This window comes from Sardina pilchardus, chromosome 3, assembly GCF_963854185.1.
Source record: "Sardina pilchardus chromosome 3, fSarPil1.1, whole genome shotgun sequence".
In the NCBI taxonomy this organism is placed as follows: domain Eukaryota; kingdom Metazoa; phylum Chordata; class Actinopteri; order Clupeiformes; family Clupeidae; genus Sardina; species Sardina pilchardus.
Window position 1 is genome coordinate 31,125,785 of NC_084996.1, and position 24,580 is coordinate 31,150,364.

Consider the following 24,580-nt stretch of genomic DNA (forward strand, 5'->3'; position numbering starts at 1 on the left):
TCAATATTGTCAACAAAACCTTGCAAAGAATATTGTATGTAAAAAGAACCGTTTCCCTCCACAGCCATAGTAGCCATAGATACGGGACCTTCTGATAGGCTCTATCACGTCTACAACGCCATCAGCGTAGGCCTATATGCCTGCCTGTAAACGTGTTATGATTATCATTATATTATCCTCACAAAAAATGTGATCCTAATTCATGTATTGAATGCCCTTGCTGCCTGGTGTGCTTGTACAGAACTGCTCGGCAGCCTGTAGACCAAGGCCAAAATCTTCGCATGGATTTGGGGACTATATATATCATTAAAAAATCAGAAAAGTAATCAAAAAGTAATCAAAAGTAATTAGTTACGTTACTCAGAAAAAGCCGTTCAAATAGTTACACTACTATTACATTTTAAACAGGGTAACTTGTAACTGTAACACATTACATTTCTAAAGTAACCTTCCCAACACTGATCGTCTTACAGAAAGTATTTGACAGTATTTTGAAAATACAAAAATACACAACGCTTAAGTATTTTGATACAAAATACAAAGGCATTTTCATCATCTCAATAAAATACAAATTACAAACTAGTATTTTGTATTTGAAATACGTATTTCAAATACATGTATTAGAAATACTGCCCATCCCTGTTCACTGACAGCATTTGACAACACTTCAACACGCGGCTTAACTCAAAATATAACCAAGTGGGCTACGTCTGACTAATTGCTGTAAGGATGTTGACAACAAAGATAATTTACTCCCTCGTAATTAGCATAATAGGTCAGAAAATAACTAGGGGCAATCCAATCAAATAACGTTGGTATGCAAGGCCTGCTCCAAAGTGATATGGTAGAACAATGTATGTTTTCTTATTATGCACTGTTCTTTTTCGGGTTCTCCTCTGTCCCCTACTCCAAAATGCTAATACAAATAAACTTTGTTTTTTACAAAATCGCTATTTCCCCCTTTGTGTCTGACGACTTGGTGAAATCCTCTGCATGTTTTCCTGGGTCTCAAAATCTTTGACAACAAAGGCAGCCAATGATAAATAGTACGAACTGTCTGCAACCATTTCTGTAAACACATTCCCGTTGTCTTTTTAAAATACGATTTTATTGTAAACTTTCCTTCGTGATTGGTCTTGGTATATCAGGATGAATTATTAAATGGAAAAATAAACAGTGTTTGACATGTAGCACCCCTATGCGTCACGTAAGTAGTACAGTCCATCGTACCTGGGTTTCCGCGCGAAAAAAGGGCCCGCGCGTTGCAGCTGCGAACCCATAAAACCCCTATCTTCTCCCTCTGCAGTGATATTGCAGTTGGTGCCATCCTGGTTTTAACGACGTGTTTTAATTTCTGATTTTAACCTGCTCTTATTTTTATTATCATAGTAGTTCTCCTTCGACTTGAAATGCCTACCAAGACCTCATTGCACCTACCAGAGGATGTCAGGGAACGGTATGTTTTGTGCTAGCCATAACGTTAGCTATATGTTTTCCCTTTGAAAAATGGTTGTTGACATTTAGGCTAGCTTTCTTGTTAGCAAGTTATTTTGCTGTGCGTTGGTGAAATTGTCACTCCTTTTTAGCGATCCTGTAACTTCGTAGCCCTTGTGTCACTACGTTATTTTTTTCGCTAATGCTACCTACTTCATCTCATTTGGCTGTGATGCTAACTGTGTTTTAGTCTGTCATGTAAAATGTGAATTCTTGTCATCTTAGTTTGTGACGGTAGTGTATGTTGACCATCATTAGCCCCATTCCATGTTTGGGTTTCTGGTTAGGTCACACTGTCTGAATTTGGCGCCAAATATGTTCTAGCCAAACATGATGGATCCCCTAACGTTGGCTAACAAGGTAGCTGGCTAGATGGCGTCTGAACTGCTACGAAACTGTAACATGCGAATATAAACGAAGTTCATCGGTTCACTTTGCTATCTGACGTTTTATTAACATTAGCTACATACGGGGAACCAGTGCACCTTAGAAGATGGCCTGGTTCCATTACTTGGAGCTTGGCTTGCTGCCGTCATACGTATCCTGCAGCATCCGCCTAGCAAAGCATGTAGGCTAACGTTAACTGTTTGCTACTTTCAGGAGAAGTGAACTCCCATCTCTTAGCCAACCAATATGCTAGCAAGTGTTCATTCACGTTCAAACTCTCCCGAGTTTATCGGTCAGTCCCTTCAGTACGGTAGAACTCTAGAGAGCAACGCTTTTATTATCAACTTTACACACTTACGCTGTTTCAAGACTTCTAAGTAAACGTTATATGGGAAGTGTAAACAAGTCAGTTAAACATGTTCATTTAATAACGATAGTGAATGTTTTCTTTGTTACAGGCTACAGGTATTGGATAAAGATGGGGATAATTTGTCAGATGAGGTAAGTGAGACCCCATAGCCTCCCTCATATGATCAATATTCATAACCATGTAATGAATACATGGACTGGACTGTTTTGGACAACTGTTAACCTCTCTAACATCACAGCATAGAAGGTGCATCAATCAAACTTGTATAATAATGTCAATCTTGTATATTTGTTATGATTAAGTCCTTGTGCATTTTAGTGTTACTTGGTTCTCTCTTCAGTGAGTGTTTGTGTTTCCCCCTAGGAGTGTGTTAAAGAGAAGCTCAGGTTATTGCAGGAGTTTCTGCTCACTGACACTCAGGACCAACTGAAAACCCTGGAGTCTCAGCTGAAGAGCAAGGAGCTGTCTGCTGTGAGTCCCCACTTTCCATGAAGATCTCATTTCATTCTAATGATAAGAGATGTACAATAAAACTTCCTGTGCATACTTGCAAGGCCACACAAACTAGTTCTATACCTCGGCGGGTTAATTATGTTCTTGGGAAAGGGCTTGCCTCTTTTGGTATATCACCGTAAAGTTTGTGCTAGGCTTAGAGTGGGGGGGAGAGAACATGGTATGACCTGTTATGTGAAATGGGCTTGCTGGCTGGCTGGCTGGCTGACTCCCTTTTTCCTCTACTCTCACCAGGAGGGCTACATTTCTGCTGTTAAAGCAGTGTTGAAGCAGGTGGTGTGCCTGGACAAAGGAGGTCAGGGAGATTGTGTGGAGTCGAACGGTCAGACGAATGGCTGTGCGGAGAACGGCAACCACAAAGACAACGGGGAGGTGGAGGCTTCCATGGACGCTCAGGAGGAGGGCGACTCCGTGAAGTCTCCAAGTGCTCCCAAGGGCAGAGGCCGTCGGAGCAAGTCTGATTCTGAACCCAAGAGTGAGTCCCACTCCCCTCTTGTATGATTGTTAATGTTGCACTAGCTATCTCTGACTGCCATTTATTTGTATTCAAGATATTGTACATTGCATTAATCTTCAATGTAATTAAGCCCATTTGATCTGGATGTTCCATAACATATTGCACTGTGCCTTTGAGTTTGATTTTGTTGAGTCTTTAAACATTGCATGAATGCTGTTTCTGTGGCCAGTCTGTACTATACACTATTACTAACTACTGTAGAATAGGATTTTAAACCCTGTGTCAGTTGGAGTAGCATGCTGGGTGGTTCCGTTCTCAGTATCTGACGTCTTTCCTCTCTTTAGAATCTCCAGCTGGGTCAAGAGTCACCCGGAACTCTGGAAAGCAGCAGCCAACCATCTTATCGATGTTCTCAAGAGTGTGAGCGCCTCATTTCTCAACTCCTGCCTGCAAGATTTATATTGCGCAACTTGTCTTTTGAGTTTATGACTGGACTTTAAGGTATTTTCTCTTTCTCCTCCTTAGTCCAAAGCGGAAATCGGATGAGATGGAGAATGGAGATTCAACAAATGGCACTGCGGAGGAGAAGAGTCCGGAAGGTGACTCTGAAGAGGTAAGAGACCATTTACCCTTTTCACCAGTTCCAGGACTGATAGAGTTCAGGCATGGTGCCTGAATTCAGGCTTGATCTTGGCCATGTGCTATGTAAAGAAAAGGTTATTCTCTATATTGTCTTTGAATGTTTTTGATCATTTCAGGCACAGACAATTTCCTGTCTATCAGCCCTGCAAGTCTGACTTGGCAGTATTACAAAGGAAGCAAAAGTGTGATTTTATTAATAAACTGAATGTTCTATTGCAGGTCCATGAAGAGAAGCGGCTTAAGTTGGAAACAGATGACAAGTAAGTTACAGAAGCATTATGTTTGCCTGATGAATGCCAGTCCACTTCACTTTTTGTGTGCTTTGTAACAATCCTGGCCTGACTGTCTTGGCTTCTGTCTCCACAGGCCAGTCACAAGGGAGTCAACCACTGAGGCCAAACCTGTGGCTCCAGCCAAGGTAATATCAGCTGCCCCCCTGCCGTAATTCCTCCTATGCCTCAGCCCCATCAGCCTGTAGCATCAAGGCTAAAATGTTCTGAAAAAACTATTTTCTGTGTTTGTGTGGGGTTGCTGTCTAAGCAGGAGATTTCTTGTTTGATAGTTTATACTTCTCTCTCTGTGTGTGTAGACGCCACCACCTAAGTGTCCTGACTGCAGGCAGTACCTGGATGATGCCGACCTCAAATTCTTCCAGGGGGACCCTGACAATGCTGTGAGTGTTTTGTTTTCCTCATGCATGAAGCTGGACATGGCTGCATTCTACATAGCCATTATAATTAATCTGACGTTTAGGATGAAGTGTTTGTATATTGAGTACTTCAGAAACTGTGAATAAGCAGTCGGCTGTGACTGTCCACCCCAGTTGCATATCTCCTTGCAGCCAGTTTTTGTATTTAGTTTGTGGAATAAAACTGGGCGTCCACGCCCATGTTTTGACAGCTGGACGAACCGGAGATGCTTACGGATGAGCGTCTCTCCCTCTTCGACTCAAACGAGGATGGATTTGAGAGCTACGAAGAACTGCCTCAGCACAAAATCACCAACTTCAGGTGGACCATTTATGAAATACAACTTGTACTCCATCTGATTATTGTTATTTATGCTGTTATTTTATGTCTGTTTTGATGAATATTCATAAATGTAGTATTTAATATTATGCTCCTCCATTGAAGGGATTATCTAGCCATCTTAGCTTTTCCCCACATATACAGCAGAATGTATTTTCAGCTGCCTCTATTAACTTGATGCCCATCTCTATATTTTCTGTCTCTAGTGTCTATGATAAGCGTGGTCACCTGTGCCCTTTCGACGCCGGCCTCATTGAAAAGAATGTGGAGCTCTACTTCAGCTGTGGTGTCAAGCCCATTTATGACGACAACCCTTGCATGGATGGTACGGCCTGTAGCTCAGTCTCCCTTGTGCGCCTGTTTCTATAGGCCTTACTGTCGGCTTTAACAATGTCTAAGCATTTGTGTGTTCTTTCCCTCTCAAGGTGGTGTGCCTGCCAAGAAGCTGGGTCCCATTAATGCTTGGTGGATCACTGGCTTTGATGGTGGAGAGAAAGCTCTTATTGGATTCACTACAGGTAATGTCATTCAGTAGGTGTGAAGTGATATGATGTAAGTGGCTGACTGCCTAGTATTGTGTGTGTGTGTGTTAAATGCAAAACATGATCTACTGTATATTGAGAGGTCCCTAACCCCCTGGGGCCTAACCGAATTTTAACATTTTCTCGCGGACAGACCCCCATGTAATATGATCTACACCTACCAGTGTCTCTGCCACCGGTCTATCAGAAATTGCAACTGTTGTCCGCTCTGTGTAATGAGAGCGGATGGGGACCCCTGCTCTATAGTACCCATTTCACACTAGTTATGAGCACTGTGTCTGATACGGTGGTGTGGTGTTTGTCTCCAGCCTTTGCTGACTACATCCTCATGGACCCTAGCGAGGAGTACTCCACCATCTTCGCACTCATGCAGGAGAAGATCTACATGAGCAAGATCGTGGTGGAGTTCCTGCAGAAGAACCAAGATTGCACTTATGAAGACCTTCTCAACAGAATAGAGGTATGTGTGTAAGTCATGATCGTCATAGACCTCTGAAGGTCGCCTCCAAAAAGGACCCAAAGCTGCCATCTTTGTGCCTGTAAGGATCTCCTTATATGGGCAAAGATGGCACCTGGGTCTCCTTATATGGGCAAAGGCGGCAGCTTTCTGGTCCTTTTTTGTGGATGAGCAGAGGTCTTTATCACGCCTGTATGCAGCATGAGAAACATAAATGGGGATTGAAGACCTAATTGGTCTGTAAAACATGGCAGGCTCTGTTAGTCTAACTCGCACCTGCCCCCTTTGCATGTTAAAGACTTGTGCTTAATTATTTGTCTCCCCAGACCACAGTGCCCCCTGCAGGCCTTAACTTCAACCGCTTCACGGAGGACACGCTCTTGCGCCATGCTCAGTTCGTGGTGGAGCAGGTGGAGAGCTATGACGAGGCCGGCGACACCGACGAGCAGCCCATCATCGTCACGCCCTGCATGAGGGACCTCATCAAGCTGGCTGGTGTCACCCTGGGCAAGAGGTGGGTCCAGAGTGTGTAGATTGCAACCCCCTTCCCAGCAGGCTGTAGGCAGATATGTATAGGGCATGACCCCCCCCCCCCCAACCCACCACCACCTCAAGCACATGTTCCCCCTCACACACACTTCAACCCCTAAAAACTGTCTGCTGATGCTGGCCAAGGCATAGGTGCAGAGGATCTTGATTGCTACATGTTGCAATCACTAGTGGCAGTGTTCAGTGTTCAAAGATCTGAAATTCACTCATTTAATCAAAAATTCAGAGGTGTCCCTTCCCTTAATCACATACTGTTAGTCTTGAGGAATAGATTATCCGTGCCCTAGTTTAGAAGTTTCAATATCAAACTCTGTCCTCGGAGTTTGACTGCACATTTTAAAGACCATCCCAAATTACACCACTTGAGATTCCCTCTGCCTTGCCCTATTGGTTCAGCAGAAGTTTAATGTCCCCACACAGTTTTGATGTGGTTACTGCATCTGGGCCGTGTTAGCATTTCATTTATGTAACGAGCCGCTGGTTAGCCGGGGACATTTTGTTTTTCTCCTGCTTCTTTAGTTGTGCTTCCCCTTCCCCCCCTCTTGTCTCTAACAACCCCTCTAATGTTCTTTAACGCAGCATGCTGCTGCACTGGTAGGTACCACTCTTGTTATTGAAGTCCGTCCACTGAGCATTGTGGAGTGACTGATCATGAGTGGGTGTAATTGTTGTGGCCAGTTATCCATGACTGTTTGTGTGTGTTTTTTTTTTTTTTTTTTTTTTTTTCCCCCATTAAGGCTTGAACATTTTTCAAATTTGTTTTTGAAATCGAGATGCATTTTCATTCACCGTGAGTCGTGTGACTGGTATCTTGAAGTTGGAGGTGCAACAGATTGGCTCGTCGGTGTCTCGCCTACAGTGTTTCTGTGCTGTTTTCGGGGATCATATTCAGGGGTCCAAGCACTGCAATTGCCTCTGCCTTTTTAATTCTATTGTCCCTGAATGTTGGAATGGAGTAGGTGTGCCAATTACACAGCCTTTAAAATTCCACTTGTGTGGCCAATATTTTATTGACTAAACTAAAAAATCAAAAGTAGGCTAATCAGTCTCTTGTATAAGTCAACAACTATGTGGACTTCTTCCAGAGGGTGATTTCTCTTTTTCTTAAAAGTGCTTGGACCCAGCTTGTTTTCTGTTGGGTTGGGTTCATGTCTCCCATAACTCAAAGGCCTCCTGTGCTTCATTGTGGCCTGGTGATGTCATCTCTACCTGCATGACAACCCTGTTCCTCTTCAAGTAGATGTTTGTGTTTCCATTTTTTAACGCCATGCAGTGTGTGGATGTGGATGCTGAATACTGATATGAAGCCTTATCCTTCCCTCTTTCCAGGAGAGCTGCCAGGAGGCAGGCCATCCGCCACCCCACCAAGATCGAGAAGGACCTCAAGGGCCCCACCAAAGCCACCACCACCAAGCTGGTCTACCAGATCTTCGACACCTTCTTCTCGGATCAGATCGACCAGAACGATAAGGAGGGCGGCGGGTTGAAGAGGCAGCGTTGTGGCGTGTGTGAGGTGGGTTACTCTGTTAAACCCCCACCAGAGTGCAGTGTTGAAAAGGGGTTGCCATACCACTCGGAATATCAATACTTGGTCAAAAAAGGTTGCTTTTAACCAACACACTCCATGTCCTCTTTGATAATGTGTTGGTGGCTTTATTGTTTATGTACAGCTAGAAGAGTTTATTTATTTGACCCAGTAATTGCTGTGTTGTCAGGCCTACAGTTGGCTGTTAGCTAGTCAGACTACATGACTAGTATTATAAATGCTACAGAGCAACGTATTTACATGAAGGAACACATCAGGTTACACAGCGCTACAAAAACAAATAAAAAATGATCTCCTTTTAAATGTGTTCGTTGCATGCATCCACCCAGGTGTGCCAGTCACCAGACTGTGGAAAGTGCTCTGCCTGCAAAGACATGCTCAAGTTTGGGGGCAGCGGCCGCAGCAAGCAGGCCTGTCAGAAGAGAAGGTGAGCATAGTCGTGTGTGTGTGTGTGCGTTGTCTAGCCACTGCATGTGTGTGTGGGCCCTGGCTGTGAGGTTGTGTTCCAGCTCAGAGTGTACTAATGAGCTCAGGCTGGGCAGTGGTGCGTGTTTGCGAAGTGAGTAATGGAATGACATCCACTCGCTCGCTCACTCCCCCAGCAGCTTGTCTCCATCTGGCCTGCAGTTCTGCCTTGCAAAGCTGCTTTCCAAGTTCCTATTTGATGTGTCCTACGCCTGGGTGAGTTTACAGTGTGTGGTTTGAATGTGTTTCTCTTTCTCTCTGTGTGTGTTTTAGATGTCCTAATCTAGCTGTGAAGGAGGCAGAGGAGGATGAGAACATCGACGAGGAGGATGTGCTGCCCCCGCTGAAGCCCATCGCCAAGGTCACGTCTCAGGGCAAGAAGAAGAAGAAGAGCCAGAGCAAGAAGTCCTGGGTCGGAGAGCCAGTCAAGGTAACACACACACACACACACACACACACGTACGTGCGCTCTTTTGGCTTTAAGCTTGGCATACACCTTGTGCCAGCTGTAACCTGTCCCATTGCCCAACAGAGATGCAGTCCTGTGTGTTGTGGTTTTTGGCAGGTGGAGGGCAAGAAGAAATACTACATGAAGGTGTGTGTGGATGATGAGGTGCTGGAAGTGGGAGACTGTGTGTCTGTCAGTCCTGATGACCCGTCCAGACCCCTCTTCCTGGCCAGGTATGACCTCAGTCCTCCGCTCGAGCCACTTGGTTTGTTATTTTTCAAGTATGTCCTCAGTGAAGGTACTGGCTGTAAATGATCTCTCATTTATTTACTTACTTCATTTGTTTATGATGTTGGCCATCAATAAGCCAGCACTGAGTTCTCTTGGCTTGTTGACTGACTAAAAGCAGTGGGGAAAATGTAGACCTTGTACTCATACCAAGTTAATGTCAAAGTGCCAATGGTGTTTAAAGAAGGTTGAAAGTCTTGGTGTACCTTAATTTCCCAACTATTAGCCACGGCTTATACATTGATTTTTGCATAATTTCTTCAGCTATGAGGTTAATACACAGGGCGTAGTTAAGGTATTGATATGGTATTAATGTGGTTTTGCTTCTTCTAACTTGCCTAAAACACGGTGCTGCAGCTTATACAGTAATTTCCTGTGCAGTCCCTGCATTGTGTATGTCTGCCTCCTCGTGTGGTCCAGGCTTCTAACGCTTGATTTAACGCTGCCAGGATCACCTCCATGTGGGAGGCGGACGAGAAGATGTTCCACGCTCACTGGTTCTCCCGTGGTACCGAGACCATTCTAGGCGAGACCTCCGACCCCCTGGAGCTCTTCCTGGTGGACGAGTGCGAGGACATGAACCTGAGCTACATCCACGGAAAAGTCAACGTGACCTATAAGGCGCCCTCCGACAACTGGTTCATGGAGGTAGGTCCACTCCACTCCAATGCTGCATACAGGTTGGGCTGAGGAAGGCAGTCTTTTTAAAGCATATTTTTAGGGCTTTTTAATTCTTTAATCAGATAGGATAGTGGAGAATGACCGGAAGTGATTGGGAGGGAGTCCGGGTCGGATCCGAAAAGGACCACTGGGTGGGAATCGAACCTGGGTAGCCGGTGTGCGGTGCAGTTGCTCCAGCCAGACACGCCAAGGCTATGGCCATTTAAGGCTGCTCAGTACAGGCTGTCAAGCTCGGCTATCCAGAGGCGCTGTTCGTTATGCCTTCCTTATTGTGATCAATTGCTGCACGCAGGGAGGCGATGAGGAGGTGGAGAATGCCAAGTTCATCGAGGACGATGGCGTAAGCTTCTTCTACCAGCTGTGGTACGAGCATGACTTTGCTCGTTTTGAGACCCCTCCCACGGTCACCCCGTTGGAAGACTCCAAATACAAGTGAGTGCATATGGAACTTGGTTCCAGAAGGGTGCCTCTCATTTGGGCTTTTATACGTCCTCCCACACTCTCGGGCCTCCATCCTCACTGATGTACATAAAGAATGATGGGGCGAAACAATGGGATAGTCTATCCAATGTTTGTTATAGATCAGTGGGAACGCCCCTCGGATTGAGCATCGAGGATGGAGGAGGCATGTTGAGAAGCCCCTTAAGGTGGACGTACTAATGTTCTTGAGCCTGTATGACCCGAGTGGTTCTCGTCTGTAGGTTCTGCGTCAGCTGCACACGGAACGCTGAGCATGAGGAACGGCAGACTCCCCGTGCCTTCGAGCCCCTGGACGATCAGGCAAGCGACAACAAAACCTTCTACGCCATGGCCTGCCTGAAGGGGGAGCAGTTCAGAGTGGGAGATGGCGTCTACCTGCTGCCCGATTCCTTCGACTTCAAGTGAGACATTTTGATTGTGTGTCCAAGTGGTCAGATATGCATTTGGTTAAGTGCATTTGAGTAGTCATTGAAGATATTACCCTTGTTTTATGGTATGATATTACTCATTTTTAAGTATCCATCTTGTTCCGTTCGAATTGTATAGTTCTGAGATGGAGCTTCAAAGTTAGAATTCCATGTAATTATACTTATTACCTGTGGTGAGGTGTTTGTCGTTATTCATTTTTGGACACTAAAGAGCTTTGTTTTCCGCTTCATTTGTCAGAGTTAAAAGGTTGTATCTGACATTTGTCAATTTGAGTTGTTGTGTAATTTCTTATCCGAAGTATCCATTTGCCCTTTGTGACTGTACGCTGATGGCGTGACGTTTGTCCCCACAGTGTGAAGGCGGCTAGCCCCGTGAAGCGCCCGCACAGGAAGGAGGATGTGGACGAGGACCTGTACCCAGAGTACTACAGGAAGTCCTCCGACTACATCAAGGGCTCCAACCTGGACGCTCCTCAGCCCTTCCGCATCGGCCGCATCAAGGAGATCTTCTGCACCAAGCGCAGCAACAACAAGTCCAACACCGCCGAGGTCAAGCTGCGCCTCTACAAATTCTACAGGTGCGCTGCGCTCTGTCCACTACTAGCAGGCTTTTACCAGCCTGGAAGACCCAGACCCTAAGCTCGCCTCTGGCCCACCTAGATAAGAGGCACACGATGATCACTGTTTGCCAGATTGGCTTGCTGAGCAAATTCAAATTGTGCTCTCGTGAGCAGGCTTTTACCATAAGTCATTTTATAGAAAAACAGGTCAGTCACAGATGGAGTGTATCCTGTAGCCACTTACAGTAGAGGGCTAACGACACCAATCTCATTTGATTCCTTGGGAGCAAAAAACTCATCACATTTATTTAGCCTAGCTGTTAATACACTGCTAAACAATATGCTAAATGGCATCTTTACATGTTTTTGCAAAGCAGAATTACAATATTTTCTCTTTAGAAGACAATTGCCACTCCTTTTAAACGTGATCCTTTCTTCCCAGGCCAGAGAACACTCACAAGGGAGCCAAGGCCGGCTACCACACGGACATCAACCAGCTGTACTGGTGCGACGAGGAGGTGACCGTGGACATGTCCGAGGTGCAGGGCCGCTGTCGGGTGGAGTACGGAGAGGACCTGGTTGAGAGCCTGCAGGACTACTCCAGCGGAGGTCCTGACCGCTTCTACTTCATGGAGGTGGGTACTTCTGACTGCCATTCCAACAGAAGGTTTTGTTCTGCAGCAATGCAAGGTTCTTAAGTTCCGGATTGAATTCAATGAACCCAGATAGTCTTTAGAACAATTACATTTCCAACATTCTCAACGGTGTGATTGTACCGGATTAGTGTCAATCTTACTACGTGACCATCCAATATATAGACTGTGTTGTACTATTGTTTTGGTGCACAACTGCAATTGTGATTAATTTTTAACACTACTATTCTGTTACCAGGCCTACAGTGCAAAGACCAAGAACTTTGAGGATCCACCCAATCACGCTCGCTCAGTAGTTAACAAAGGCAAGGGAAAAGGCAAGGGCAAAGGTACGAGTTCCTCATTCTCTAGCCAATCACAAAACAGAAGTCCCATTCAGTGTCTTGTGCCTTGGGTGATGGTCACTAAAAGGAGCTTTGCCGTTTCCAGGGAAGGGCAAAGGGAAAGCGGTCGCTGCCCAGGAGGCTGCGGACCAGGAGTCTCAGGAGCAGAAGGTCCCCAAGCTGCGCACGCTGGACGTGTTTTCTGGCTGTGGGGGTCTGTCCGAGGGATTCCACCAGGCCGGTGAGCATCGCGCCTCCAACTGCTCTCCAACTCCAAGACCTAGGGGTTTTGAGCTCAGTTTGTGAACCCTCACCCACACAGGCCTCCTCAACCTCATTTGTTGAACATGTTGATGGGCCTTTGCTTTGGCTTTTTGAGTCATTGGTCAAATGAGGTGGTCAATAGCAAGAAATGTGTTGAATGGATCAAACTTGTCCACTTATTCCATAAATGGGATCATCGGTTGTTCTAAGTAAGTTCCTGTGTCCTTACAGGGATCGCCGAGACTGAGTGGGCCATTGAGATGTGGGACCCGGCTGCCCAGGCCTTCCGCCTCAACAATCCGGGCACCACGGTGTTCACAGAGGACTGCAACGTGCTGCTCAAGCTGGTCATGTCCGGGGAGAAGACCAACTCCCTGGGCCAGAAGCTGCCCCAGAAGGGAGACGTGGAGATGCTGTGCGGGGGGCCTCCGTGCCAAGGCTTCAGCGGGATGAACCGCTTCAACTCGCGCACATACTCCAAGTTCAAGAACTCCCTGGTGGTGTCTTATCTCAGGTGTGTGTCTTGTGTTTTATAATGGGTTTCCTAATATGGCTTATGGGTGAAATTCCAGGATAACTTTCAAATTAAATCTAAAATGCTAAAATCCACCATCACCTTTACAGGTGAACTTAATGTGACAGACTGCAAATTCAAAAATGTAGAGGCAAACAGTTCAATGTTTCAGTATTTTCTTTACTGAAGCATTAAATTTCACCCGAAAGCCAGAAATCCCTAACCTTTTGTGGGTAGTGTAAACTCTTGTAATGCCTGCTTCATCCAGAGTATGTGTGTGTTCCCTCTTGTAGTTACTGTGACTATTACCGGCCCAAGTTCTTCCTGCTTGAAAACGTCAGGAACTTTGTGTCCTTCAAGCGCTCCATGGTCCTAAAGCTGACTCTGCGCTGCCTTGTGAGGATGGGCTACCAGTGCACATTTGGCGTACTGCAGGCAAGTCCTAGTTCAGTGGCCATGATGTTGAAATATGAGTGTTTGGTTTTTCATTTCAAATTATTTTAACTAGTATCTGTACAATGTTGGTCTTTCTCTACTAGGCAAGATCAAATAAAAGTTGGGTCAAAGTGTATGAACTTGATAAATACCATAATATAATTTACCCTATATGCAGCTTGAAATTGTGTCCATATTGCCAAGACCTAGTGGTGTTACTTGGGTGGCACCTATTACCTGATTAAGCCAGTGACGCTTGGTAGTATACCCCTCTGCTTGGAGATGATTTTCTGTGTCCTAAGTGTTCTCTTGCCCCCCTGCACATCCAGGCAGGGCAGTACGGTGTAGCCCAGACCAGGCGTAGGGCCATCATCCTGGCCGCCGCCCCAGGCGAGAAGCTGCCTCGCTACCCCGAGCCCTTGCACGTCTTTGCCCCTCGTGCCTGCTCCCTCAACGTGGTCGTAGGCGAGAAGAAATTTGTGTCCAACGTCACCAGGTGAGAGCGAGTCCTGTTCTCCTGTAGTTGTAACCTACCTTGTTTCTCCCTTTACACCCTTATTTCAGATGCATTAACAAGGCACACTTACATTTAACATCAAAGCACATTTGACAACTTTCAAAATGCTGTTCCTGTAGCACATCAGCAATATTGCCAATATTGAGTTTTAGGCTAGCAGTACCTACAGGCTTACCCTACAGAAAAATTAACTGAACAGTGTCTTCAAAACGAGGCGTACACACTGAAGTACGCCCTTAATCTGAGATGCAATTACTATTAAGGCTACAGTGTGTAGGCTTGTAGCCTGGATGGAGAGAGGGGAGATGAAATTTTAAGAATGAATGTTGAATCTGAATACTAATGATTATAGAGCAGCTGAAATTGCTAGATCATTTCTCAATGGAAACCCTATTCCTTTGCAGGGGTAATGGCGGCATCTACCGCACCATCACCGTGCGGGACACCATGTCTGACCTCCCAGAGATCCGTAACGGCGCCGCGGCCCTGGAGATCTCCTACAACGGCGAGCCGCAGTCCTGGTTCCAGAGGCACATCCGAGGCTCCCAGTACCAGCCCATCCTCAGGGACCACATATGCAAGGTAGGAGCCACACACTCCTCTTCCTCCTACACTGGGCTCTTCTGGGGAGGGAAATGTAAAAGGAGTACTATCAGTACGGGGGGTGGGGGGATAAACCCAGCAGCTACAGTGCTACATTGTGGGGGTGTGAACATGATTAACCAACAGTAGTCGGTGACCTTGAAGCAAATCTATGTGAAATGACCAGAATTCTCCTTTTAATGGCTTAGCCAATTGGGAGTACGTCAAGTTAAAGGGATATTCCGCCATTTTTGGAAATACGCTAATTTTCCACCTCCCCTCGAGCAAAACAATCGATATTTACCTTGTTCCCGTTCATCCAGCCATTCTGTGAGTCTGGCGATACAACTTTTAGCTTCAGCCTAGCATAGATCACTGAATCGGATTAGACCATTAGCTTCTCGCCTGCTAGCTTCATGTTTAAAAGTGACTAAGATTTCTGATAATTTTCCCATTTAAAACGTGTCTCCTCAAGTTAGAAAGTGCAATAAGACCAACTGAAAATGAAACCTGGCGTTTTTCTAGGCTGATTTGACATGGAACTACACTCTCATCTGGCGTAATAATCAAGGCAACTTGCAAACATACCATAGGCGCAGTGATCTCGTACGCAGCATCTGAAAATAGTCCCCATAGACATCAAGCAGTAGTAGTGCCAGTAGCTGCAAGTTGCCTTGATTATTACGCCAGATGAGAATGTAGTTCCATGTCAAATCAGCCTAGAAAAACGGCAGGGTTCATTTTCAGTTGGTCTTATTGCACTTTCTAACTTGAGAGGACACACGTTTTAAATGGGAAAATTACCAGAAATATTAGTCACTTTTAAACATGAAGCTAGCAGGCGAGAAGCTAATGGTCTAATCCGATTCAATGATCTATGCTAGGCTGAAGCTAAAAGTTGTATCGCCAGACTCACAGAATGGCTGGATGAACGGGAACAAGGTAAATATCGATTGTTTTGCTCGAGGGAAGGTGGAAAATGAGCGTAATTCCACAAATGGCGGAATATCCCTTTAAGACCGTGCAAGAAGAAAGGAAATGTGATATGAGACTTCATGCCGCCTGCATATTATCAAGGCTTTATGCTTATTGTGTTCTGCATGTTTATGTGTAGTGAGGAGGTTTTTAGATATTCAAATCAAATACTAGGCAAATGACTTGGATGAACCACATCCCAGAACTGCATGACTGGATGCAGCAATGTGTGGTGGGTTGAACTGTTTTTAGTCAAGTCCTGCACCCTTCACTTGTCACCACTAGATGGTGCTAAAGCAGTGGTTCTCAGACTTTTTTGGTCATTCCCCACTTAGGGGCAGGTGGGGCTTAAATTCCCCTCCTCCAATCAACCCAGCAAAATGGTTGACCGAATGTTTAAATATGTTTATTTTTTCCTGCATTTGGTTCAACTTTGCAGTTCCTATCTCGGTCTGCTGGATCAGATGCTATTTTAATTCAGAAATGGGTCCATTCATGACTGTGGCTCTTGTGTTCAATCTATGATTTTTAGGGCCGGGACTTTAGCGCGTTAATTACGATTAATTAATTACACAAACATTAATGCGTTAAAAAAATTGACGCATTTTAATCGTATGCCTATTTATTTTTGCACTGCGGAACGTTTCTCACTGGATGAGTTTCAGACGGACCGATTATACTGGAGCACCAAGTAACGCGCATAAGTCATGGCATAAGTTCGGTTCAGACAAAACAAACCACAGTGGCACAGTGAACATGAACAAAGAAGCTGATGTGACCGCGTTGGTTGGCCCGTGGATGGGAAATGTTGTTACAAAAAACGAACGGATGGAAGCGTAAGAGCATAGATAAGAGCATGGTTGTGTGCAACCTATGCAACAAGGACGTATCACCGCAGGTATCACCTCAGTGCAAAACATAAAGCAGCTAGCTGCTAGCGTGGACAAAGTATTGTGATACTCCAGACACTTGAGGGAAACCTCTGAGTTTTATTTATTTAACAAATAGCAACCGAGTTGCTGTTACAGCCACAACTCACGCTTATAACAGTAATCCACCGCACCTAATTCCATATCCAACTTTCATAGACCTAAAAGAAACTTCACACTCAGAACCGTATACAAGCACACCATAGACCTAAAAGAAAGCACACACGCACACACATAAACTCCGCCCCCCAGTTCCCCTTAAAGGGACACAACAATTTCATGAACTCAACTCAAGGTAACAGGTGACACAATTAACAGGATATCACAGTATTATAGTTTACAGAAGGTCTACCTATCTATAGGCTACATGAATTTCTGAAAATGTACTATTTCTAAATATGGTATTGCTACACTTTATGGCAAAAATTGCACTGGTCTGTTGGACTTATTAATAAACAATATTTTTGTTGCTTAAGCTTAGGCCTATGTATTCAGTCATTATCCAATAGTAGGCTATACTAAAAATCCATGTGAAAAAAAAAATACTTCTCACTGTTAATTGTATATAAATATATGACCTGAGATTCTCAGGTCATATATTTATATACAATTAAAATGCGATTAATTTCGATTAATTAATTACAAAGCCTCTAATTAATTAGATTAATTTTTTTAATCGAGTCCCAGCCCTAATGATTTTCCTTGTCAAAGAGAGGCATTATTAAAGATGGGCACAACAAACGAATTTCCTCCTGTTGATCGCACCCCACCTGACATGTCTATTCCCCACTAGTGGAGCCCGCCCCATCCTTTTTGAGAACCTCTGGGTTAAAGCAGAGAGGGTTAAAGCCAGGGGGTCAGGATTTGGAGGGTTAGCTTCAGCCAGTTAGCATGTCATTTGGCCGCCGACATCTTTGAAAAAATGGCGTTCCATGGTTGTACCATATCCGGCACCAGCGCATGCACGAGACAGCTCATGCACGAGCTGTCTCAGCTCATGCACGAGTTTCGATTTCGGCACGAGCGTCCTCGCGTGTCCATGTTGATAACGCATTCTAGAAGACATAAATAAAATGACTGACGACTAGGATTAAGTTACCGATACTTGATGCCTGTGCATTATCATTATACCAGGCTTTGTGAATAAAAGGAAAAAGCAAATGTCGTTCTAATAGGTTACTATTATTTGCATTAGACTATGTATGAGTTGGCAAGGCATGATAAGACATTCTAGGAAATGCGAAGAAATTCTCTAACTAAACCCAATTATTAACCTACTCGCTGTCGTGTAGGCTAGGCTATGAAAACTATTTTAAAACACTCAGCTGCAGACCTGTAGCCTAGTTCATAACAACGCAGCGTTGGGGGTCACAGCCTACAGTAGATAACGGCAAAAGTTTCCGACAGTGACAGCAGACTTAAAATGCATGCTGCTCGAAACATAACACATGGATGCGCGCTTCTACCGGTAAGCCTATAATATGCGTTGGCTTCATTTCGTCTGTCTGCAAATGTAGGTTTAAACTGCAAATTCACACTGGGTGCAGCACAAATAGCATATCTGGTATCCACACGTTTCTTACATCCCATGTCTACTTATTAAGAGTCATTTTCGTCGGGTAGACAGCCTATTGCGCACATAACATCCTAGGCTACAGTCAGTTCAAAGCATTTACTGTGGGGATCATATTTATGTGTATGCTAAGTGAATTCTTGCTCAATATTGACTCGCCATGTTTATTATATCATGACATATGAATATCACATTATAGGATTTCGAGACAAGGGGCAAACTTCTCCACCACCATCCCAACTCAAATAATTAAATACATTTGCGCCTGTAACGATAGGAGCGCGTTCACGAACACCTTCTCTCACTCTCCAATCTTCATCAACGATGTACCTTGTCTCGTTGTAACATGGAATCTAATTGGCTCATTCTAGCTGGTGACGGAAATGAACACCCATGGAACGCCATTTTCTCAAAGATGGCTGCGGCCAATTTCAAACTTTTTTTGGCTGAAGTAGCTAGCCTAGCATGGGCCATTGAAATGAATGGGGGCGGGACTTAGTCCCTCTCTCCAGTTCTTATAATACCTCCATGGTTAAAGCGGAGCGAGAGGCGCAAACGTTCTGTTTTCGCAAAGGGGAGGGGGCGAAATCCCCCTTTTAAGCAGACCTAGAAAGTTCATGTTTCATTTGAACTGAACTGCTTGCCGATCTGACGGAGATCGATATCCCACTATGACGTCTTTGCGTCACGGCTGTTTAAGCAGACCGGAACTGTTCGAATTCTGCTTCCATAGAAATGCATTATGTTGCTTTATCAGTAATGAAGGATCTTTGGTTAAAGAGTCACGTGGCTGGAGGTCCAACTAGTTTGTGGGTCCTTGTGTTGAGCTCTCTGCGTGTGTGTGTGTGTGTGTGTGTGTGTGTGTGTGTGTGTAGGACATGAGTGCGCTGGTGGCGGCCCGCATGCGCCACATCCCGCTGGCCCCAGGCTCGGACTGGAGGGACCTGCCCAACAGGGAAGTGCGCCTGACCGACGGGACCACCACCAAGAAGCTGCGCTACTCGCACTCGGACAAGAAGAACGGCAGGAGCAGCACGGGCGCGCTGAGGGGCGTCTGCAGCTGTTCTGGAGGTAAGCAGAGGGCACGGATCGCTTGGAACAAATGATTGTGAAAAAGAATTGTTTTAAAATAAATCTAAAATTGTGTTTTTAGACTTGAGTGATTTTGTAGATTGATTGGTTCTGTGCAGTTGTGGCTCAATTGGCTCATAGCACTAGGATTATAGGAGGCCATTTGTCTACTGTGTGTGTGTGTCCCAAACCAGTTGAGACCGCGGTGCATTTCCTGTCCTCAATTGTCCCTTAACGATAACTCTCATCTTTCTGCAGAGATGTGGTTTTTACCGCTCATTTTGCAGCATGTAGGTGATGTGTAGGAAAGTCTCTCGGTTCTTGCGGTGAGCAAGAATTAACTGTGTGCGACCCTTCCCCTCACCTCTGCACAGGCCCGACGCATGCGTGCCTCTGTTTTCCTGTGTGGTCACAAAGTCTGATGTACATCCTCCTTATTGGTCCAATTCCTTAACTAGATGGGATGTAAGAAAATGTGGTTAGGGTTGATCTGCCGGAAGCCTAACTGAGGTCTTTATAAGACACTACCTTTTTAGAACACCACCGGTTCTAAAGTTGCACCATCAGTCAAATGTCTCTCACAATGTAATGAAAACAAATGTTAGCTAAGTAACCAGCTGGCTAGACAGTGCTGTTGCAAGCTGTCCATGCATGATTAGTTGCATCTGCAGTCTTTGGCCTGAGTTTTGGTTAAAGCTTATAGCTGTTGTAATGTGTGAAAATGAGTCATTGTTTCTGTCACTTTCCTTCAATGACGGAACAGATTTGGTTAAGGCAACCGCTGCCATTTTGGCTTAGGTTGAACCCAAAGCCAGTTGGGAGGAAATCCCCAGCCTGCATCACTATGAACAACTAGGAAACCTGTTAAAAAACAAAGTCCGTTTGGCCAGGGCCACTGGCCGGCTGACTAGACTGATTTGTTAGCCGTTTCTCTCCCAATGTCATCAGGAAAGCCATGTGACCCGGCCGACAGACAGTTCAACACCCTGATCCCCTGGTGCCTGCCACACACGGGGAACCGCCACAACCACTGGGCTGGCCTCTACGGCAGGCTGGAGTGGGACGGCTTCTTCAGCACCACGGTTACCAACCCTGAGCCTATGGGCAAACAGGTGGGCACCGGAAAATGTTTGGGGTTATTTTTTTTTATTTTTTTTTTGTGATCAGCTGTTTGACTTTCATGAATGGGATCGTGGGGTTAGCACTTGGATTAGTTAGTTTTAGTTGTAGGTGCATGATGCTGGATTTTTAGTGTACGGTCCTCCTTGTAATGAAAAAGGTTGGGAACCCCTGCAGTGGAGTTTCGTGTGGAGTTTGGGGTTTTGTCTAGGGTAGGAAAAGGGTTTTTGAGTTGCACTTGATGTGTACAGCTGGAGAGTGGATTCTGGGTTCTGTTCTGATGGGAAATGCTAAAGGTCTGCACACTGATAGCAGCTCCCAAGCGTTTAGCTTAATGTTTCTGAAACGTTGTGCTAAATAAACGCTTGGAGCTGCTATCAGTGTGCAGACCTTTGGCATTTCCCATCAGAACAGAACCCAGAATCCACTTTATCAGTGTGCGGACCTTTAGCATTTCTCTTCACTACTTTTTAGTCCAGCACCTGCACTACTCAGATGTGCGCGCTAGCTTTCACTTGTGTTTGGGTTCTGTTCTAATCTCGGTTGCGTGTGTTCTGAGCACCAGTTGAGCTAACTTGTTGCAACGCTTCACCCTCAGGGCCGAGTCCTGCATCCCGAGCAGCACCGTGTGGTGAGCGTGAGGGAGTGCGCCCGCTCTCAAGGATTCCCAGACACCTACCGGTTCTTCGGCAATGTTCTGGACAAACACCGACAAGTAGGCCACCTTTCAAAATAAATGAATAATAATACAGTTAACAATACTGTTCTAAAGGCTTCCGTCTATCTGTGACATGTCTGAGCATCTCAACCCGTCTCTTGGCAGGTTGGAAACGCTGTGCCTCCTCCACTATCCAAAGCCATCGGCCTGGAGCTCAAGAAATGTGTCTTAGAGCGGATAAAGGAGAATGCAACAGGTGAGATCAGAACAGCTCAATTTTATTTTATTTATTTCTCAGATTGGCTTAATTTCACTACTGGGCACCTTTCAGTTTTCATGGCATGGATTACCGGTCTTGGTATTTGAAGTAATTTGAACTTTTTGTGCACAAAGTCAGGAATATTTGTGTTGGATCTTCGAGTGGTTTGCATTGTGTTTTCGGTCTAATGTTGGAATTGAAGATGGTCAAATAAGCTTGACTGCTGGATAGCTGTAGCTTGAACTCTTTACATTTTCCATACACTTCACCAGACGTCCCTAACTTTTTTATGTGTTTTATTTATTCATTTTCTAAAGTTTAGTGTGCTATAGTGCTGCTATTTTAATGTCCTTGCCCTCTCTGTTCTCCCCAGAACCTGTGAAGCAGGAGAAGATGGAGGTGTCAGAATGAAGCCTCTGTGCCACACCAGGAATTGTACCATAATCAGTTGGAGGCTGTGGCCTTGTAGCCTGGCCGTGCTGCTGCAGGCTCCCTTGTCCCTTTGTGCAGTGCCATCAAGTGATGTTTTATTGTTTTTTGTTTTTTTTAAATGTGATTTTAAAAACCGTGTATTTACAAATTGTCCACTCCATGCCAGTGTGATGAACTCTATGTAGTTTTGTTTTTGTATGTTGAAATATTTCAAATTAAAGCCCTTATTAAATGTTTCAATTGAAAAATGAGTGCTTGGCTGTCTGTTCTAATTGCTGTGCAGAAGGAGCGAATTAGTCCTTTTGTCATGTTTAAAGTTGACAGAATGGGAATCATTTTTGTCTTGGTTTTGATGAATTAGGAGAGGTTGCCATCATGAGCATGAGGCATGGTTGTGCCTTCATACTAAAATCTTAATCTTCATACTAATCTTAAAATGGCCACTAAAAAATGGGCGAATTAGAACAAAGCCTACTTGTGATGTCAAATCGCAAAGCCATTGAAGTTCAATTAGGGTTGCCAAAGAGGACTCCATTTAGTCAAACGGACCATTTCAATACCCAGCCAAAATAGGTTTTAATTGGGCTTGTAAAATTGCAATTGAGTAACTTTTCTGAATCAAAGTTGAATGTACTATTGTAACATCAGAGAACACAGAAAGAATACTCGGTATGATCACATTTCAAGGAACACCCCGATTATTTGGGGAATTGCCCTGTACCCCAGACTCAAACCCTAGATGTTGGTCTAGCTCTGGTTCTCAACCTTTTTTGAGCAAACGCCCCTGACACTACTTTTTCTTTTGTTTTACAGTACACCACTATGGGTAGGCTATATGCATTACCAACCCCACTCCCACACATGCTATAAGTTGTCCCCTTAACATGCTAGGCCTGTTTATTTTCAGTAAGTCTATTTTTGCAGTATGGCCACGGTTTCCTGGTCTAGCTGAACACAAACTGGAAATTGGTTACACCACTTCCCTTTTAGTTACAATTGTGTTCAAATAGCAGTCATGTTTATTAGTGAATAAAGTGCAGATGTCTTAAAGCTTTTATATTCATGTTTTCAAATGTAATGTAAGCGTCCCACACATTCAATGCCCTTTTAAGTCTCACAGAAAGCAAAAAAAAGTGATGTCTGTTTTTGCCTATTGCTTACACACTTTTTGCATTTGGCTCATGTCAATTACTCGCAGCCAAATAAGACCGCAGTTGGAGATGAACAACTCACATCTATGCCATAATGAAACACTGCAATCAAAACTCATTCCTTTCTAATGTAGTTATTGCAACAAAACCATACACACATGCACCATTTGAATTACCCTTTCAAATCAACAGCAATACACTGATGTGTTCTAAAACACTCCAGTCTTTGCATCTTTTTTTTTTTGTCATTTTCTCAGACTCAGTCTTCTGTGAAACTCAAAAGGAGAATTTCTGTGGGAATCGACATTTTTTTTGCAACAAAAAAGCATTTCAACCGAAATTAAGAAAAACGGAATCACACATCAATGCAATACTGTAAGTGAATGTACTTTACAAATAAAGAAAAATGTAGCTACAAAACAAAAGGGGAAAAAAAGAGCAATTGCTGGAGAAATTGCTATTGAAAAAAAGAAGGGGTGGGGGTTATGGATCTGGCCACAAGTCCTCGTCGACATCTCAGGTGATGTCAAAGATCATTAAGGGCGGCGCAAGATACTTCATGTGAAGCCACTTCCTGGAACCCGAATCGCAAGAGGGAGGGGGGGCAAAATCCCCCTTTATGCAGAGCTGCTCCATTAAAGTCTATGGACATGACACGCATGACACACCCCCTATATGCAGAGGAAGTGATCCCCGTTTTGCGCCCATAGACATGAACTACGACGACGTATCTTGCTCCGCCTTAAGGATCTTTGGTGATGTCCTCTCTGGCTAGGCAAAGGGTCAAAGATCACCTTTTGTGCCATATCCACCCTTGAAATGACCCAGCCTCAATATCGCTGCATGCCCCTTTCATTGCTTGTAAAGGCATGTGAAAGAGGCAACATGTGTTTAGTTGTCATATACTTGTCGTCGGGCCACTGAAAATTCTGAGATTATTTGGTTTTATAGATGAGGAATTAAGGGACAAATACAGAACTGTACACTGTTTCACCAATGTAAAAGTATGCACTTCAATAGGCTATTTGTAGTGCTGCGCCACCTATGGACAGGTATTTCTGCCCAGGATAAACATAGGGTCAGTGGACACTTAAACATGGTATGTGGATTCTACGGCGTATGACCTATTCATTGTATCCCAGGGATATTATACTCAAGATAATGTTGACATATGCTTAAGAGGAAATGCTCCTGAAATGCCTAAAACACCGCACCCAACAGGAAGTGAAGAAGTGCTTCCAATGTGTTAAAGTCATAAATACAAAATCACACATCAGAAGCGTGAGTCACCCGCAACAGTGTTGGGGTCAGCCGCTTGCGTGTAGTTGAATGTGTGATATTTTCATTACATTTTAAATGTGATCAAAGATGTTTGTTCTTCATTCACTTTTTGAACACAACTGTATTTAAGCAGTGAATTGGTGGAACATGATGCACTAGCCATCTGTGTGATGGCAAATGATAGAAATTGTGCATTGTTATGTCATCATTTGTTATACTTTTTTTTAAACTATGTTCTCAATCCTCTTTCAATATTGGTCTTTGACTTCAAGCTGTGCCAACAGAAAAATAATCTGCACGGAAAATCACCAAAGAACCATGGCACTTAACTGTGGTTGTTGGTCTCTTTCGTGTTATTTTTAGGGTGACCTCAAAGTCTCATTTGGATGTCCTGGATGTAACTTCCTCACTTAACTTTTTCAATTCCTCAACTTGTATCTCTTGCAGTATCACTTCAGAGGGATAACATCACCCTACAGTCCTTGGTTTCCTTGAAGCTTATGTTATCA

At 44.4% G+C, this 24,580-nt stretch overlaps 1 protein-coding gene across 2 annotated transcripts; it reads left to right on the forward strand.

Annotated features, from left to right (window-relative positions):
• The first annotated feature begins 1,274 nt into the window (after nt 1-1,274).
• On the forward strand, nt 1,275-21,890 carry dnmt1 (DNA (cytosine-5-)-methyltransferase 1). Of its 2 annotated transcripts, none has more exons than XM_062532841.1 (34): nt 1,275-1,456; nt 2,340-2,382; nt 2,615-2,722; nt 2,999-3,239; nt 3,566-3,641; nt 3,747-3,834; nt 4,083-4,123; nt 4,230-4,281; nt 4,453-4,536; nt 4,764-4,873; nt 5,098-5,216; nt 5,317-5,409; nt 5,742-5,893; nt 6,217-6,404; nt 7,769-7,952; nt 8,315-8,412; nt 8,724-8,880; nt 9,016-9,131; nt 9,636-9,834; nt 10,160-10,299; nt 10,569-10,748; nt 11,129-11,353; nt 11,778-11,970; nt 12,227-12,317; nt 12,418-12,552; nt 12,807-13,089; nt 13,383-13,528; nt 13,858-14,020; nt 14,446-14,623; nt 18,976-19,171; nt 20,096-20,283; nt 20,889-21,005; nt 21,114-21,204; nt 21,581-21,890. In XM_062532841.1, the coding sequence occupies exons 1-34, from the start codon at nt 1,410-1,412 to the stop codon at nt 21,616-21,618; spliced, it is 4,560 nt and encodes a 1,519-aa protein (XP_062388825.1). In that variant the 5' UTR covers nt 1,275-1,409; the 3' UTR covers nt 21,619-21,890. The 2 variants fall into 2 exon arrangements, with proteins under 2 accessions (XP_062388825.1, XP_062388826.1); XM_062532842.1 differs by having other exon boundaries at nt 20,120-20,283.
• The last annotated feature ends 2,690 nt before the right edge of the window (nt 21,891-24,580 follow it).

Coding starts and splice junctions, on each gene's coding strand:
- dnmt1 (XM_062532841.1), top strand. CDS start 1,410: ATGCCTACCAAGACCTCATTGCACCTACCAGAGGATGTCAGGGAACG. Junction 14,021..14,445: donor TTTGTGTCCAACGTCACCAG/GTGAGAGCGAGT, acceptor ATTCCTTTGCAG/GGGTAATGGCGGCATCTACC. Junction 19,172..20,095: donor CGTCTGCAGCTGTTCTGGAG/GTAAGCAGAGGG, acceptor CTGATTTGTTAG/CCGTTTCTCTCCCAATGTCA.